Source organism: Ictalurus furcatus, chromosome 4, assembly GCF_023375685.1.
Source record: "Ictalurus furcatus strain D&B chromosome 4, Billie_1.0, whole genome shotgun sequence".
Lineage (NCBI taxonomy): Eukaryota > Metazoa > Chordata > Actinopteri > Siluriformes > Ictaluridae > Ictalurus > Ictalurus furcatus.
Window position 1 is genome coordinate 4,559,426 of NC_071258.1, and position 17,857 is coordinate 4,577,282.

The 17,857-nt window shown below is 40.3% G+C and overlaps 2 protein-coding genes across 4 annotated transcripts in view; both read right to left on the minus strand.

Moving 5' to 3' along the window:
- The window catches only part of nptnb (neuroplastin b), a 36,736-nt gene extending 32,888 nt beyond the window's left edge, over window positions 1–3,848 (minus strand). The window contains exon 1 of one of the 2 annotated variants that reach the window (XM_053622601.1): window positions 3,765–3,848. In XM_053622601.1, coding sequence (XP_053478576.1) covers window positions 3,765–3,843 — 79 coding nt within the window. In that variant the 5' untranslated portion in view covers window positions 3,844–3,848. The remainder of the gene's footprint in view (window positions 1–3,764) is intronic. The other variant, XM_053622602.1, reaches the window with a different exon arrangement.
- Window positions 3,849–7,653: 3,805 nt separating this feature from the next.
- Window positions 7,654–17,632, minus strand: ugt5f1 (UDP glucuronosyltransferase 5 family, polypeptide F1). 2 transcript variants are annotated; one of them, XM_053622598.1, is made up of 2 exons: window positions 17,337–17,632; window positions 7,654–11,105 (listed from the first exon to the last, which is right to left on the minus strand). In XM_053622598.1, exon 2 carries the CDS (start codon window positions 11,070–11,072, stop codon window positions 9,492–9,494), a length of 1,581 nt encoding a protein of 526 aa, XP_053478573.1. In that variant the 5' UTR covers window positions 11,073–11,105; window positions 17,337–17,632; the 3' UTR covers window positions 7,654–9,491. The 2 variants fall into 2 exon arrangements, with proteins under 2 accessions (XP_053478573.1, XP_053478574.1); XM_053622599.1 differs by lacking the exon at window positions 17,337–17,632 and adding an exon at window positions 11,959–12,402.
- Window positions 17,633–17,857: the final 225 nt, after the last annotated feature.

A 17,857-nucleotide genomic window follows, 5' to 3' on the forward strand; every position in this document is an offset into this window, starting at 1 on the left:
TCAGATAAACCATCTATATACGTCACTTTAGAGGTATACGGTTACTGACTGTAGCCTGTATCATGTATTAATTTATCACCGCTGGTATTTTCTTCACCGATCAATTGAAAGGGAGCACGATGTGACCACAACGAACCAGATATTATTTAGGTGTCAAGCATTCTCTGCACAGCAGTGGTGATGGCAGTTTTAAACACCTCAATGTCACTGCTGGGTTGAGAAACAGTCTGCCAACCAAAAATATCCAGACGACAGCGGCGCTGTGGTCAGAAACTGACACTGATGAGCTACAGAATGAGTAACACACCGTGCATGGAGAAAGATGTGCTATAATCTCTAACTGCACACCTACGAGGTGGACCAACAAGGAACGTGGGTATGTCTAATAACCCTGTTCAGCCTGGAACCACACACACACACACACACACACACACACGCTGTCAAAGTATTATGTATTAATATTAGCAGACTCGTTGACTAGTCAACTATTTGACTAATACATTCACTACTCCCATAGTGGCACAGCTTCAGGGTCCCTGGTTCGATCAAGACTGCTTTTCAGTTGCCCACTCCTGAAACTCTCACAGGTTATTTCATGTTGGCGTTTTAGGCTAAATAAAAAATCTTTGCATTGTGCGAAAGAGCGTATTCAACGCCACGGGTTGCGCATCGTTATACAATTCCACTCGGCGAGATCAGAACAGTGCGTGCCACCTGACTCGTTCTCAGGTGCTACCGAGGACGGAGTTGAACATGGCGGGTCAACTCATGAGTCATTATCAGCCCGGACAGAGGACAGACTCAGACGCTGCTGAAAACACATCATCCTCCATCCAAGGAAGGCCAGTTATTGAGTTCTAAAGAAGGCGCTGTTGATGGACATGAGCTTCAATGCTGCGCGCTCTCATATCCAGTACGATTTGATGTTTGCTGTTGAATGAACAGATGGACACACTCACAGGAACAACTTCTACTCCCCCCCCCCCCCCCCCCAAATATGTGAGCTTACAGACATCCAAGACTGGTTAGCGAGTGGTTAAGAATTTTACAAGATGATTTACACCGATCTTGAGTCATACCACCTTCCACTTCAGTCAACCATGACAGCAAGAGAATGAGATTGAAATCCGCGTGAGCTCGAAGCAATTCTAAAAACACACGGTCTAAACATACATGCAACCTTTTTAGTAAGATCTACAGGTTCATGGGACATCGTGCATGTGAAATGAATTACGCAGAGGACAACATTGGACAGTCGAACATTTGAAGGGGGGTGGGGGGGGGGGAGCAGGTGATGTTTTTGGTTGTTTTTTTTTTTTTTCAAATCTACAACTGTTGAGATTCAGCGAATCTGCTCTCCTGGTTTTATGCATTGTGCTGCTGCCACGTGATTGGCTGATTGGATAATCGCATTAATGAACAGGTGTTCAGGTGTACAGCTATGTGTACACTGAGGGAAGCTAGGTTTATTTAGGATATTTGAAAATCTGTTGCCTTCAGAGGCCATATCATGGGTGAGTCTAGCAACTCGGATCGATGTCCGCCATAACTGATCAGGCACAGACACCTGTAATCACCTTGAGCTGCAAAAACAAACAGTGGCACCTCTGAAATCCGTGAATATCTTTAGTACTGATGCAAATCTCAGGCAGTCAAAATGGGCGAGATCTTATTCAAACCTTGCAATACAATCGGCATTGAATTATACGGAGGTTTTTCTTTTTCTTTCAAGGTTGCTGCCTTGGGTGAAAAATGTCAAATCCTGTTATGTTTAGCCACGTACCAGTAAAGCTTATCAATTTGGAGAAAATAAAAATAGGAACTGATGGACATAGCCCAAGGTGACACTAAGTATCCCGTGTTTTAAAGGGAGTTATCCTTTATTTCCGACGCACGGCCGTCGCTTTTTGAGATTCAGTGTTCACTGAGGACCACGCAGAAAGGCATGCAACACAGTTCCATTAACATTTAATGGGCACGCTTTCACAGAAGAAATTTGTGGAGCCACAGTCCTGCGCTCCCGTGTCTCTGTTCTAAGAATAGAAACATGCGGCGAGATGGACCAAAGCTATTTACAGTCCTGCAGATATCTGTTGCTGAATCTGGCCCTCCGAGAGTCGTCCGTCCACATCGCGTGGAAGGGCTCTCGCACGACTTTCCCCCACACACGCTGATTAAACCGTTTTCTACAACCAGCTTAATTCTGCAGCAAAGCTGTTTTATTAATAGGCCTCTCAGATGATAATCGTTTGTGGGGAAGGAACGAGACAGCCAACATCACAGCTGCCACACACACACACACACGCGACAGTCTGAAAGGTGGATGGAAATTAAAACTGTACGTCATGTACGATTCACAAGGATGAGTAATAGGATCACTCGACCCACACTGTATATCTCTGATCATGTGTAACAGACCAGATTGGGTCAGCGTTACGACTACAACGCTCCAGACGCCGAGTGCCAGGTTCTGACACAGTAGTAAGTCATCGTGGAGCGAAAGGGGGTTGCAATTTAAATATGGGGGCAGTCTGAATAGTAAATATATCTATAGTTAAGTCATAAAAATATGATCGACCTGATAAACAGCTACAAAATGAAGGCGGAAGGACACAAATATATTAATTCGACGAAAGGTATCAAATAGAATGAAAAATAAATTCGTCTTGGAAACCCTTTTAAGAATGATTAAATAATTAAATAAATGTAATAATGAAATAAAATGAAATAATAAAATTAGCTGGCTTATCAAACCAAGCGCGTGGCTTGATGACTGACTAATCAAAGCATGCTTTCACACACACATCCACCTTATATATATATATATATATATATATATATATATTGTGCCTTGGGTATACTTTGCATTTCCATGCTGTATATTTTCTTTAGTAGATGTTAGACATCCACATACGTCCAGAATTTAGTTAGTGGAGCTACTATAAGCATTTCCATGTGCACTTCTCCACGTGTGCAAAATGACAGAAATCAATTCATAAATAGAAGCAATCCAGATGCTTTTCTTCCCCTAAACGGTTCCGGGTCATTTATCCAGAGGAAAACCCCTTTTCTCCAAAAATAAAAAAATAAAAATACAGTATAGCTAATAATCCTATAAACAGAGATCCCACAGATATCTCCATGTGCGTTTGCACATCTCGCTTTGGTCATCCTAAGGAAATATTCCAGCATGGCCAGTCCTTGATAGTAACACATTAGTGCTAGAAAGCTCAGGTGTGCACAGATGAATGTGGCTCAGTGTAAACAAAATGCATACAGGGAGTAACACAGATTCCTAATCAGCTCCACTGATGCATGCAATTCATCTGACCCAAATGCTCTGCTCATGCACATATTTATACTGTAGGTGTGTGGGGTTATAAATAATGTTATATAAAGTAAAGTAATGATGTATAAAATGTCAATTAGAGTACACTGACTAGGGAATCCTCTCTGGCCCTGTTTAACTGACTCGAATGGGTTAATCGTGCACTAATTCCCAATAAGTCGGGTCTTAATATAAAGATGAAAGAAAAGGAAATAATAATAATAATAATAATAATAATAATAATAATAATAATAAACCGTGCATGATGGAAAGAACTAATGCAATCTGTGAATATGCACTACTAATATATATTTATGTCATATATATATGCAATCAAGCCAAAGAGGATGGTACAGTACGGTAACCTATTCCTATGGAGCCTAGAAAGATTTGCACTCTTTTTTTTTTCCTCCTGGAAAGCATCCTTAATCCTTACCGTTTTGAGACGACACATATTGTAGCATTACATTTCCGAGAAAGACAGCGGTCGCCAGCATCGTCGCACACGGACACATTGCTGTGTAAGAATTTGTTTTTGTTAAGGGGGGGCTCGAGGAGGATGTGTTGCGGGTCTTATAGGGCACGAAGCGCGTGAAGAGGATGAGGATGCGCAAACGTGACCGCGGATGAGGGCCAAAAACACCCGGTGGGACGTCGACTTGCAAAATAAGCGCCGGTTTCAAGCGATGAAGCAACGACGGCTCCTCATGGAAGATGCTCATGGAAGCGGGTAGAGAGCCATTTGGGATCGAGTCAGTCACGGCATTGCAGAGGAAGAAAAGCTTTCGGATGGCTGTCAGTGTTGTGTGTGCGCGCGTGCGTGCGTGCGGATGCGCGTGTGTCCCACTCCTCAACACGCAGGGAGAGTTGAGCGCGTCAAGTCTGCGCACACTTTGCGCAGAAGGACCTGCGCGCAAATCAGTACACCCGGGTTTGATTATTTCTTAATAACAGTTTTTTCTTCTTCTTCTTCTTCTTCTTCACCACTTATTTGTCGTTTTCTAATCTCTACAATTTGCGGTTTAATCTGCGGAATTTTTAGTGTTCTTAAATAAATAAATAAACTTGAAAGGTACTAACCGTGAAATTTCATGCATGAGAGTTTGTCGGATTAATCAGTGCTGGAATTGAAAATTGCAAAATGCTCCTAACAGAATCTTTCACCGCTTGGTGGTAATGTAGGTGTGTATTATTGTATTTAAGAGAATAATAAAAGCTGTATCAGAACATACAGGCCTATGATCAAGGTGACCCTGTTTGTATTGTTAATATTTTGTGCTGTATTAGCATGTTGCATGAATATTTTGTGTTACCTGTCACACCATGACCTCTATATATGACCTTAAAGTTACAGTGAGTGAATTATGAAGGCGAAAATCACACGAAAACATGTTAAAGTCGTGCTTTCCCCCCCTGTCATGGCTCCCAGTCAGCCTTGGTTCATGCATCATAGGTTTTACATTCGTCATGCGCCATCTGATGGACAACTGTAAACATTGCACTTTTGAAACTAATTAGTTGCTAATGTTTCGGGGTTTGGTTGTTTTTTTTTTTCTTTTTCTTTTTTTACATAAAAAATGATTTTTTAATTTTTTTTTTTTTTTTTTTAATGTAAAAATGGGTCACTATGGCCTTAAGGTATGTAAGCCTGTGACGAGATAGCTGATGAAGTTGAGTTAATTAATTTTAAAATTAAAAAAGACAATCAACAGAGATATTAAATCCATCCCGCCATCCAATTTCCGCACTGCTTACCACAGGGATCCTGGAGACTATCCCAGGGAACTCAGGGATCAAGGCAGGGGACACCCTGGACAGGGTGCCAACCCATCACAGGGCACAATCTCACACACACACACACAGACACACACACACTATGGACACTTTGGGAAATGCCAATCAGCCTACAACGCATATCTTTGGACTGGGGGAGGAAACTGGAGTACTCGGAGGAACCTCCCAAAGCACGGGAAGAACATGCAAACTCCGCCCACACAGGGCAAAGGCAGGATCCAAACCCCCAACCCAAGAGGTGCGAGGCAAACGTGCTAACCACTAAGCCCCCCATTATAAATAAATAGATACAGTTTATACAGATATCCATGATATACATCTATTGGGCATTATTTTTTTGTATTTGTTTATTGATTGATTGTTTGATTGATGGCCTGTTTGGCCAAGTTAAATTCTTTACAAATCATTGGTTTGAGACATTAGAAATGCCAGTGTATAAAATGAATAGGCTGTGGTACTGTGCATATGGCGATAAACTGTATTAATGATTGTATACATTCAGGGCCGGCTGATCGTGATATTAGCTGGGAGGCTAAAATCTCATCCCTAATTAACTTGACAGTGAAACTATCAGGGTTGAGCAATACATTATATAACTAGGTCTCATCGAGTACGTAATTCTCTACTGGCTCTGCACCGTGTTACCGCTGAATACCAAACATGTTAAACAGAACAGGCTAATCTTTTGTGTAATTTGTACTTTGGACGCTGTGTATTTAGTTTGCCTCCAAAGGCGTTAAAAAAAAAAAGGATGAAAGTCAATAATCCACCTTGTTCGTGATGATTAATCCCACTGCTGTATTTCACATATGCCTTCTCAGTCACTGCTGATGATGAGTTACAGATGTGTTAACGAAGTGGGCTGAAAAACATAGATCAAATCTAAGGAGTGTGTCACTCTGTGTCATGACTGTCACTGATTGGCTGCATGATTCTACAGTCTGGGCTAGAAAGAAATCAGCCCCAGCTTCACTTCTTCATACCATCTTTTTATCTTTGAAACACAGCAGGGTTTAGCCATGTAATCATATCAATACCAGCTGTCTCTGTAGACATTCCAAATGACCAAACATATCATGAAAATTTATAATGATAATATTAACATGAAGCACTCATTCTTTAAAACTGTATATTATTATATACATTTATGATGGGGGTGGGGGAGGAGCGCACGGTGGGTTAGGGGGTCGGGGATTCAATTCCTGCCGCGTGTGTGCGGAGTTTGCATGTTCTCCCCGTGCTGCGGGGGTTTCCTCCGGGTACTCCGGTTTCCTCCCCCAGTCCAAAGACATGCACGGTAGGCTGACTGGCATGTCTAAAGTGTCCGTAGTGTATGAATGTGTGTGTGTGTATGTGATTGTGCTCTGCGATGGATTGGCACCCTGTCCAGGGTGTACCCCACTTTGTGCCCGATGCTCCCTGGGATAGCTCCAGGTTCCCCTTGACCCTGAAGGATAAGCGGTATAGAAGATGGATGGATGGATATGTTTATGATGGGAGAACTAACTCTACAGTGGTCTATATATTGTACACTTCAACAGAGTTTCGAGTTGCCCAGGTTTTCTCATTCAATTGAAAAGCAAAATGATTTTCTCTCCACGGTACGCTCTGGCCACTACGACAGTGGGCGGATGCATTTAAATTAGTAGTGTCACCCAGTTATTTGGGATAAGGTAGGGTCATGAAAGACACGCCCACCTTTCCTCCACACCAATAGGAAAGTAAGTCCTGGAGTTCTGAAACCATGAATGTTATTTACACAACTGCAAATGTGTCCATCGCGAAGGTTGTTCTTGTTTTTCAGGATTAATACATTTAGGTTGGGTTTAGCACGGGAAGCAGGTAGTGATGTAACCAGGCTGAAAAATGAACTCAGCAACATGCTGCTTGTGTCTGATATAGCTTTCATCTTCATCGTCACCGGTTTGGAGAAGATGGTGGAGCTGGAGTTTTAAGTGTCAATGCAGTCCATTGTGGATCCAGCCATTTTCCTCAGCCTTCTTCATCATCCCACAACATTCTAGCCATCATGGCCTCTGCGCTCATGCAAAGCTGCCAGCCACCCTACCGCCAGCTCACGTCCATCTCCAGCTTGCTGCCCACCGTGGTGTGGCTTATCCTGCTTTTCTGGACGGTAAGTACTTGGCAATGACGAGTTCGGAAACGCTGCTGTGTGCGGCTGAGTGGAGAGAGTGCTGTGCTTCTGCAGCTGATGCTCTGCTTACAGGGGCGCGTCAGTGTGTCTCAGCTTGTTGCCAACTCTTTTCCGGGAAAGTAGCTAACGTATGTTTAAAAAGTTGCTAGAAGTTGTCATATGACATTATAGACTAGTTTACAAGCTCATTGAACCATCAAGTTAATGTACATATCAAAACTTGGTTCATAAAGTAGGAAGAAAGATTTTCTGAAGATTCCGAAGCATAATTGTTGCACGCCTATATTTAACAAAGATTTAAAAAAAAAATAAATAAATAAAAATATATATATAGGTTTTTTTTCTTCGATAAACCTGTGTTTTGTTTGCAATTTTTTAATATCATGAAAGGGGTTTGCTGTGATGCTGTTACTGTCGTGGAAAATCACCTTGGCTAAAATAAAAACCTTTCAAGGGATTCCAGATGTCAAAAATCAGAGTTTTATTGAAAAATCACAAAAGCCGAGATGTCTGCAGATCATCGGACATATATACAAATCATCATGGATTTCAACAATACAAATTAAGGAATCGCAAACATCAGACTGGTAAAAAGATACGGACTTGAACATACAGAGTACAGACTCGATGTCTCCAAGCGGGTACAGAGGGTGAGTTTTCACTGATATATAACAGAGCAAGCCTAGAAGAAAAGGCTATATTTTCCCCAATGAGGAACGTGCACTCGGCAATGTCACACCAGCTTGACCTACTTTGATTTTAGTTTCTCTGATTAATATACTGATTTCTTTCTTATATCTCATATATTCATTCTCACTTTGATTTCTTAACATATACTATTCACTTTTTTTTTGAAATATACCATATTACCACCCCAAAGTTTTCCATTATTTTCCACAAAAAAAAAAAAAATCACATCCCAAAGGGTTTTATTCCTCTTATACCACAGGAATTTCCCAATACTAGCAATGTTTTACTTATTAAAGAATAACACATCATACTTTTTACATATTCATAGCTGGCTCCAGATCCACCGTGACCCTGACCATGGTAAAGCGCATGCAGATAGATGAATGAATGAATGAATGAATGAAAATTAGCAAGAAATGTTTAGTAGAAATGTTCAGAAGAAATGTTCAGCAGAAGTGTTCACTAGAAATTATCAGTAGAAATGTTCACTAGAAATGATCAGTAGAAATGTTCACTAGAAATGTTCACTAGAAATGATCAGTAGAAATGTTCAGCAGAAATGTTCACTAGAAATTATCAGTAGAAATGTTCAGTAGAAATGTTCAGTAGAAATGTTCACTAGAAATGTTCACTAGAAATTATCAGTAGAAATGTTCAGTAGAAATGTTCAGTAGAAATGTTCAGTAGAAATTATCAGTAGAAATGTTCAGTAGAAATGTTCAGTAGAAATTATCAATAGAAATGTTCACTAGAAATGTTCAGCAGAAATGTTCAGCAGAATAAAAAAAAAGAAAAGAAAATTAGCAAAACAAGTGATCACTTCCAATACTGTAGTGCCAGCCAGTTAATTAGCCAAATAAAAAAAAAATTCAAAAATGCAGCTTGTCATGCTACTAAAAGTTACATCTTTACCTATGACTGTTATAAAGCTCTAAAACTGGAGACTCCTTACAAAAGATGCTAAATAAGCATCTCACAAAGAACTTCATCATATACACAAGTCTCTGTAAATTATTACTATAGAAATTATACTGTATTCGAATGAGTGCATGAATATCAAATATAAACCCGTGATTTGTCCTGAAATATTTATACACTTGTCTAAAATGTTAATCAAATACGGAATAAATCTTACGTTACATTTATACCACTTTGACATGAAATCAGCTTTACTTTTGTGTGTGTGTAGCGGGGGGGGGGGGATCCCTTCAAACTCTACTAAAAAGATGTATACAGCAAAATCCAATACATCATTTTTCCCTTGAAGTCATAAAACTAAAAATGTCCTTTACATATTCTTAGTGGCAAAAAGTAACACATTTTTCCTTTCACCAAAACAAGACTGAATGCACAACGATTCAACAAGTATTAACCACTTGATCAGGTCAAACCTCATCTACTTACAGGCACAAATGTGGTATTGATTGAAAACTTGGGCTCTGCACTTTCGTTTGTTCGTTTGCGTCCAATCTAAGCGCTTGGTATTTGCCGATATTTGAAATTATGGGGTTTTGCTGTGTAGAATCAGTCTTGTTTTACTCTTTTTTTCCTACACGCCCTGCAGCATACGTATCGGATTACAGCGAAGATGAGGAAAATCGTACCTGACGCAACTAACAGTAAAAACGCTATAACATCCACACTGTAGTAAGCGTACCAAGGCATTTTGTAAGACTCTGTCCGTAGATGAGCAGCACCTTTGTGTCTCATAACAAACTCAATCCAGAAGACGGCATTGTCCAGAGGTTGTACAAGTGTGTCTCGGAGAATCCCGGACAGCCTCTTCATGTTTATACTGTAGGAAGGCTCGTTTATGACTTCCTGTATAGCCTCAAGAAACGTATTCTGATTTAGAGTGGCTAGATCTAGGACCTGTGCTACACCTTTATATTTCATCCTCAAGATATTGTCATGTTGATCAAAAACCAGAGGAAGGCCAACGATTGGAATACTGTGATAAATAGCTTCTAAAATCCCATTCGTTCCACTATGGCTCACAAAAACCTTTGTCTTGGGATGTCCGAGAAGATCGTTCTGTGGCAACCAGTCCCTGAGTATGGTGTTGTTCCCGAGAGTGGACGGTTTCTTCCCCAAGTATCGCCAGATCACTTTTTGAGGGAGCTTAGCAAGACCGGCAGCCATTTCGTCGGCTAGGTCGTCAGGAAGCTGTCCGACCAGCGTTCCCAGTGACACAACGACAATACCGTGCTCTCCGGAACTTTCCAAAAAGTCTTCTAAATCATCCGGAAGGGCTTTTGGGGGTTTGCACTGGAAGCAACCCATGTAAACGACGTTGGGCATCGTCGGGCGAGGGAACTCGAACACGAAATCGACTCTCATAAGCCAGATATCGGCTGCCTGGAATAATTCGAAATAGTCCACATCTGGACCAAAGTATCGGTTACACAAAGCGCTGTAATGAGGACCTACGATACGCTTGTAAAGGAAAAGCCTGAGGTAAAAGAAGAGCATGTTATATACCCTTTGAAAAAAGGTCATCTTATCTGTTAACATGGATAAAGGAAAGGGAACGTACGATAAGGGCGAAGGCGCGATCGCAAAATGCGCCTCTCCGTGTACCGTCCAACGGACGTTAAAAACCAGCGGCAAATGCAGATAATGTGCAAGCACGACTCCTCCACCGTTCGCAGGGTCTGTTAGCATCACGTCATACCGTGCTTCTCTGATGGAACCGATCAGTTTAGGATCCTCGATTATATGGATGACCATTTCACATATCTTTCTGTGAATCTCAGAAAACTTGGTTTTCAGTTCCATGTCCAGACTGAATCGAATCCAAAACGAGCTTCTTTCCCGCTGAATCTGTAGCTGTCTGGAGATAAAGCTGTTGAAGAAAGCCTCGTCTTGCCCCACTGAGAAGTCGATGGTTATGGAGTGGTAGTAAGGTGATTGCTCTTTGACGTACCAGCTATCAGCTGCTCGAATGACCGTGACATTGTGACCTCTGTTGTGCAGCTGTTGTATCAATATATTCATGTTAACCCAGTGGCTGCCATCGTGAGGGAACACCAAGACCTTACCGCACTGGATAGAGCCTGCCAAGGTCAGGGTGAAGACCATGACTTTCAAAATGGCGGTAGACATCTTTTAAGTCACCGTCATGTGACTCACACAGAACTGAAACAAAAGGACAAAACGAGAAAAAAAAAAAGGAGTTTTTAGTACACATTTCATTAAAGACAACAACGTTAACGAATGTAGAACCTAAGCCATTAAAATAACATTTGAAGTTGATTATTTTTTCTAAAACACCATGTCCGAAAGGGTTTTATTCCGCTTACCGCACGACAATTTTCAAAAGGTTAAAAACGTTTCGTTTCTTTCGACTTTTTATCCATTTATAGTTAAGGTCTCTAAAACAAGTTAGTTCCTGTTATCCACTGACCTTCCTTTTTTTCTCCTCTTCTTGAAGGTATTATAAGACAAAATAAAAGCAGCTCGTCATGATAACCAAAAAGACAAAAATAAATCACAAAACCCTCTTGTCTTGATGATGTTTCAAATCTTAAAACTTTTAAAGCTTTACTTCTGACTGACACTGGAGACTCCTTCCAAAAATGCATCATTAACAACATCATCTCACAGGTGGAGCCTGCGCCATACAAATCCTCGTGTAGGTTGTTACTATAGAAACCATTTGAGAATTGAAGAAGTATTAGGAAATACTTAGTAGTAACTAATGCTTAATTAATAGGTCAATTATATGTAATCTATGACTTTTTAAAAGCATTCTAAACAATCAAACCTTAACGTAAAGTTCTAACAAAGGGTGTTGGATGTATCTGATAACCGCTATTGTGGATTACGCACAATAAGAAACATATTTGTGATGGAATTCATTACTCAAAAGGTAAGTGGACATGTCGTGATTTCACAGCTGGTGTATCTTGAGGCTTTATATTTCATGACCATCTTGTTTTCCCACTTCCTGGTTTCCCCACTGCTCATGCCTCGCCCCGTTCACACTCACCGGTTGGTTTCTGCACCTGCGTCTTGTCTCGTGAGCTCTCATTAGTTTCTCTAACCTACCTAAAATCCTGTCCTTGTCTGTCCCTTGGGGAAATCTTTTGTTTGTTGATTTCCAGTGCTTAGTGCCTCCGTTCCTTTGTTTTCTTCTTCCGAGTGCTCGGTCTAGCTTATTGTTTTAGCTCATAGTTTTTGAGTTTGTTTACTTTCTTGCCATATCTGTGTTTTTCTCCAGGCACTGTTCTTTTAAGCACTCGTGTCTGAACAGGTTATTCTGGACACTCTCGTGCCTCCAGGTTCAGGTTTCCTCACACCTCCCAAAAACACGTCAGGAGGTGGATTAGCGAAACACTGGTGTCCAATCAGTCTTCCTGGGCCGGGCCCAGTGTTCCCGAGATAGGCTCCAGATCTACCCGACCTGGATAAAGGTCACGGTGTACGGGAGTGATTCGTTAACCAGGCAAACGAGTAGAATTCGGGTCATATGTTGTTTACCACTGCTGCGAAAAAGTGCTGAAATTTTGGGCTATACAAGAATGACAGCATCAAGTAAAATAATTTTAATTAAACTTTTTTTTGCATACACAGTCAACATGTAAACAAACAAAAATAAAGTAATCAATAGGCCTATGAACGCAACAAACAGCCAAGAACTGGAAAAGTTTCCGCTAACGAAAAACATGAATATATTATGACACGGCTGTTAATAACATTTCATCTGTCTTTGTTTTAACTAGATTGAAAGCAACGCATATTCTCAAACGTACGACTTTTCTATCACATGTCTCCGTGATCTCAACGTGTTCCTCACCGTCTCGATTAGGCCGATCAGAAATCACCTGCGCTTAGGAAGAAACTTTTCAGAGTCGACCGTTTTGTCATTGTGTGTACGACCGTGTGATGTACAATACAGTGACTATTTTCTCGGTAGGGCTCTGTATCAGCCGCCTTGAGTTCTGAAAGAAAGAGGAAACTTGAACTTGAGTAAATTAGTATCTAACTTGGTAAGAGGACTTAGAATAAAGTGTATATGACTGTGGGACAGGAATTTCTAATTCTGTAATTGAATAACCTGTAATCTGGAATTTCTGAGTATGGCAGTAGAAAGCTCCGTCTACAAGATCACCCGGAGAGTCCGCCACTCAAACAAACCTCCGTGAAAAGCGCCGTTAGCTTTATTTAGCCAAGATTGATACATTAATAACTGTATAATTTTCTCAGATAAAAATCAGTTATTAAAGAGAATTGGGAACCATTTAGCAAACAACATGAATCCCATTCTAGTACCTGTGTGTATGTGTGTGTATATATATATATATATATATATATATATATATATATATATATATATATATATATATATATATATACACACACACACACACACATACACACAGGTACTACAGGTACTAATATATATATATATATATATATATATATATATATATATATATATATATATATATATATATATATAAACATGACCACCGTAGCTGTGACTTGCTAGGAAACAATAGTTGCTGATATACTATATACTATCCATCCATTCATCCATCTTCTACTGCTTACTCCTGAACCTGGAACCTGGAGCCTATCCCAGTTAGCATCGGGCGCGAGGCGGGGTACACCCTGGACAGGGTGCCAATCCATCGCAGGGCACAATCACATACACACTCACACCCATTCATACACTACGGACACTTTAGACACGCCAATCAGCCTACCATGCATGTCTTTGGACTGGGGGAGGAAACCGGAGTACCCGGTACTATACCCGGTACCGGAGTACTATATGATACTATATGATACTATATACTATATGAATTAGAGGCTAGCAGAAGGTAACGAAAGCATATCGTCTATATTCAGCATACAATTAACATGGTCAAGATCTGCTTACATTTATCTAGAGATCTAGAAATAGTGCAGAATCCTGAATGTTAAAATATTCAAGATATTGAACATTTTATTTCTTTGTTTGAAATATTTCAAAATTCGAAAAAACCCTCTGTTTAATCCCAACTATAAATGAAAAAAAATAATAATTCATTGTGGTCTCAGACGTTTGGACTCCACTGTATATACAAACCCTCAAGATCTGTAAAATATCAGCAGTTTCCGATGGACCTGCCTGTGCGTTTGTAGAAAAGCAAAGTGCTGGTGACGATTACAGCGGTCACAACTGACATTAAGAGGCAGATCACATACTCTGCGAGGCTGACATTTCCAGAAAAGTAATGTGCCTGTCAGCTCCGATACTGAAATGCTTCGTGAGCTTGGAGGTGATCAATAGATTCAGCATTTCAGTGAATTCAGTCCTCTTTCTCTTTTGTTTGTTGGCATGGTGACGGTTTCAGCGTTATTACATGGGATTTCTAAATAAAGAAACTTGTAGACAAGACGTTTTTAAGCAAATAACCAGACCTGTCAACCTTCATGCATTTTGCATAGGAGCTCTGCATTTTAACATCAGAGTAGGTACGAGCTGTCACTCAAAAATATGCCAAAAGAGCAACTCATCTATTGTCAGATGAGAGCCAATCGACATATGAATGTGGAATGATTGACAGTTGTGTAGGTGTTTTGAACTCTCTAATACTAACTGATCCTCCTGGACATTAGTCTTTTTTGTTTTGTTTTGTTTTTTTTGCTGGTAGTCTCATCTCAACTCCATTTTGACATTTAAAAAAATGCTGATGCAGTACCCTTGCTTTCTGTCACGGTAAACTGACAATGGTTTGAGTTTGTTAATGTGAAATAAAATCTGTGTAGCTAAGCAACATTAGACAATTCATTCCGGCCAACAAAAGTTTGAGACAAATGGCCAAAATGGCCCAAAAAAAAGAAAAAGAAGAATGAATAACAGTGATTTAAAAAAAAAAAAATCTGTTTGTTTCTTTGTTTCCTATTAGTTATATTAGGCAAGTGGATTTGTATCGAAATATACTGTGTATATTCCTCTTCCACTGGATGACGGAGTATTCCTCTTTGGGGGTTGGCAGGTCTGAAATAACACAATGGTAAGGAAATGAACACATCCAACATCTAAAAACGCACCAATAAGGCACCATGGACGCACATTCACACGCTGATACACACGTAGGAGCAATTCAATACTGGCAATCCATTTACCGGAATGTTTTTGGAAGATGGAAGGAAACTGAAGGAAACCCAGGAAAACACATGGAGAACATGCAAAACTCAAAGAAACAGGAACCTTGAAGCAGCCATTGTACCAAGTATCACGGGACTTATCAGGGTTGCCAGGGTCGCTGTTTTTCCACCAAATGGAGTCAGTGTTCACCATATGGCCAAAAGTTTGTGGACTCTTTTGTGGAGTATCACACTCATACACCGTTCAGCCGTAACATTAAAACCATTGATAGGTGAAGTGAGTAACATCGATTATATCGTTACAATGGCACCGATCAAGGGGTGGGATATATTAGGCAGTAAGTGAACAGTCAGTTCTTGAAGTTAATGTGTTGGAAGCAGGACAAATGGACAAGCGTAAAGATCTGAGCGACTTTGACAAGGGACAAACTGTGATGGCTAGACAACTGGGTCAGAGCATCTCCAAAACGGCAGGTCTTGTGACGTGTTCCTGGTATGCAGTGGTTAGTACCTACCAAAAGTGCTCCAAGGAAGGACAACTGGTGAACCTGTGACAGGGTCATGGACACCCAAGGCTCAATGATGCGCGTGAGGAGCGAAGGCCAGCCCATCTTTTCCGTTTCCAGAGAAGAGCTACTGTAGCACAAATTGCTGAAAAAAGTTACTGCTGGCTATGATAGAAAGGTCTCAGAACACACAGTGCATCACAGCTTGCTGCATAGCTGTAGATCAATCAGAGTGCCCATGCTATTCTATCCATCACACACATGTGCTTTTTAAAATATCCCATTCCAGATTTAGTCCCCCATTGCGATTATAATAACCTCCACTCTTCTGGGAAGGCTAGAATTTAGAGCGTGGCTGTGGGGATTTGCGTTGTAGCATTCAGCTACAAGAGCATTACTGAGTAACAGACGCTGATGTTGGACGAGAAGACCCGGCGTGCAGTCGGCGTTCAAGTTCATCGCAAAGGTGTTCAGCGAGGTTGAGGTCAGGGCTCTGTGCATATAATTATGCGCTTCAAACTTTGCAGCAACAGTTTGGAAAAGGCCCGGATAGGCTAATGCCGTGTTGGTCAGGTGTCCACATACTTTTGGTCATACTGTGTATACAGAAGCATTTCTGTTGTAAGATATATCGATTGGAGATAAGATCGGAGGAGGGAAAGAGGGATAATGGAGTGGATAATGTCCAAACCAAGGGTTTTCCATGCAAAGACTGGGCAGAAGAAAAACAAGGGCTAGTTGTAGTAGATGTCGTCGTGTATGGGATCAATTTCCTGTCAAAAGTATTGCGGTCACGCATCGAAAAATAATAAGCGCGACTCAAAAATTAAAAAACACATGCAAAATTATATCGCACAAAACTGAAACAAGAATTCAGTGTTTTCTGAATCGCACCCGAAATCGTTTTCCTTGCTTATATTATTGTGTTTTTTGTGCTCTCTGACATTTTCTGCTCATGTTTTCTTTCCTTTTTTTAACTAAATATGCTTTTCCATACGTTTCCGTTCGAGTTTCATGTAAATGAGGGCGGGCTTTAGCGTCATCATTGGTCCACTACAGCTCCTCCTCTAGCCAATCAATCGAAGAGGGGTGATGACGTCACTCCAGTGCGACTCATGGCTGTGTTGACGGGTGATGAAAGATAGATAACCGTCAGGCAGCAAAACCCGGACAATTACAGATGATTTAACATAAATATATAGTTATTAAAAGGAATTAAATGATGGCTTTAAATCGTTTTGATAAATTCAGGACATCTTGTGTATATTCACAGGCAGTATTAAGGTTGCTTTTAGAGAGGTTTTTATCACGACTACAGGAAGCCAAAAAGTTTTGTTGAGACCTGGCAACCCTGCAAATCATGATCGCTTCAGAATATAATCTATAACCTGAACCAGAAACACAATGTGAATCAGTAATGGGATGTATAAACACAATTAAATTCTATATTACCTGCATACATTGAGAGCTAATTGTCACAGAGTGACGACGTTATTAGTAGCAGTTGATTGTAGAAGTAAATACATTTAAATAAACAAACAAACAAACAAACAAACAAATACATCTGCTTGTTTCTGTTACTAAATCGCCTTCATGAACATGTCAAAGCCTGTCCAAGTTACACTTCATGTATTTAGCCTTTTCATGGCAGCTTATTACCAACATCCTGTCGAGTAACTCGTTACAGAAGTGTAGCCATATTTTTTTTTATTATTATTATTCAAGATATTTTACCATTTAGTGTTAAATGTACTCTACTTACTGTTGTTGACGAATTCAATTTGTCCTTTTACTGTGTGTTGACTCTGCTGTTGTAGCCCAGTGTTTTCATGAAGTGTGTGTGTAGGGATCACCCATGTAAAGTTGGTTTTTCAATAAATAAACACACAAGAAGTGACAATATGTGTTATTTTCTTACTCCAGACTTGGCAGAGAACTAAGTACAACTGAACTACTGGAAAGTTCTCGTGTAAAAGCCAGCTGAAGCCAATCTTTCAGCAACGCAGCTCATCAGCTCTTTAGACAGTAGTAATAGAGTCAGTAAGGGACCGTCTAAAAAGTGCATGACCTGGGCAACTGTGTAAGATTCTACCAAGATTATACTGTAGTCGTCTACTTCGCGAGATATCTAAACGCATTGCAGTGTTAAGATACAGTATAGATACAATACTTGTTTATTTGTTATAACATATTTTATTAATGATTATGAATGATATACATATTTATATATGTTTTTATTACATATATAAACTTATTGTGCCATATAAAACCCAGGGTTAGTCT

Bases quoted from the DNA above. Each gene is read 5' to 3' on its own strand.
- ugt5f1 (XM_053622598.1), bottom strand. From the start codon at position 11,072: ATGTCTACCGCCATTTTGAAAGTCATGGTCTTCACCCTGACCTTGGCA.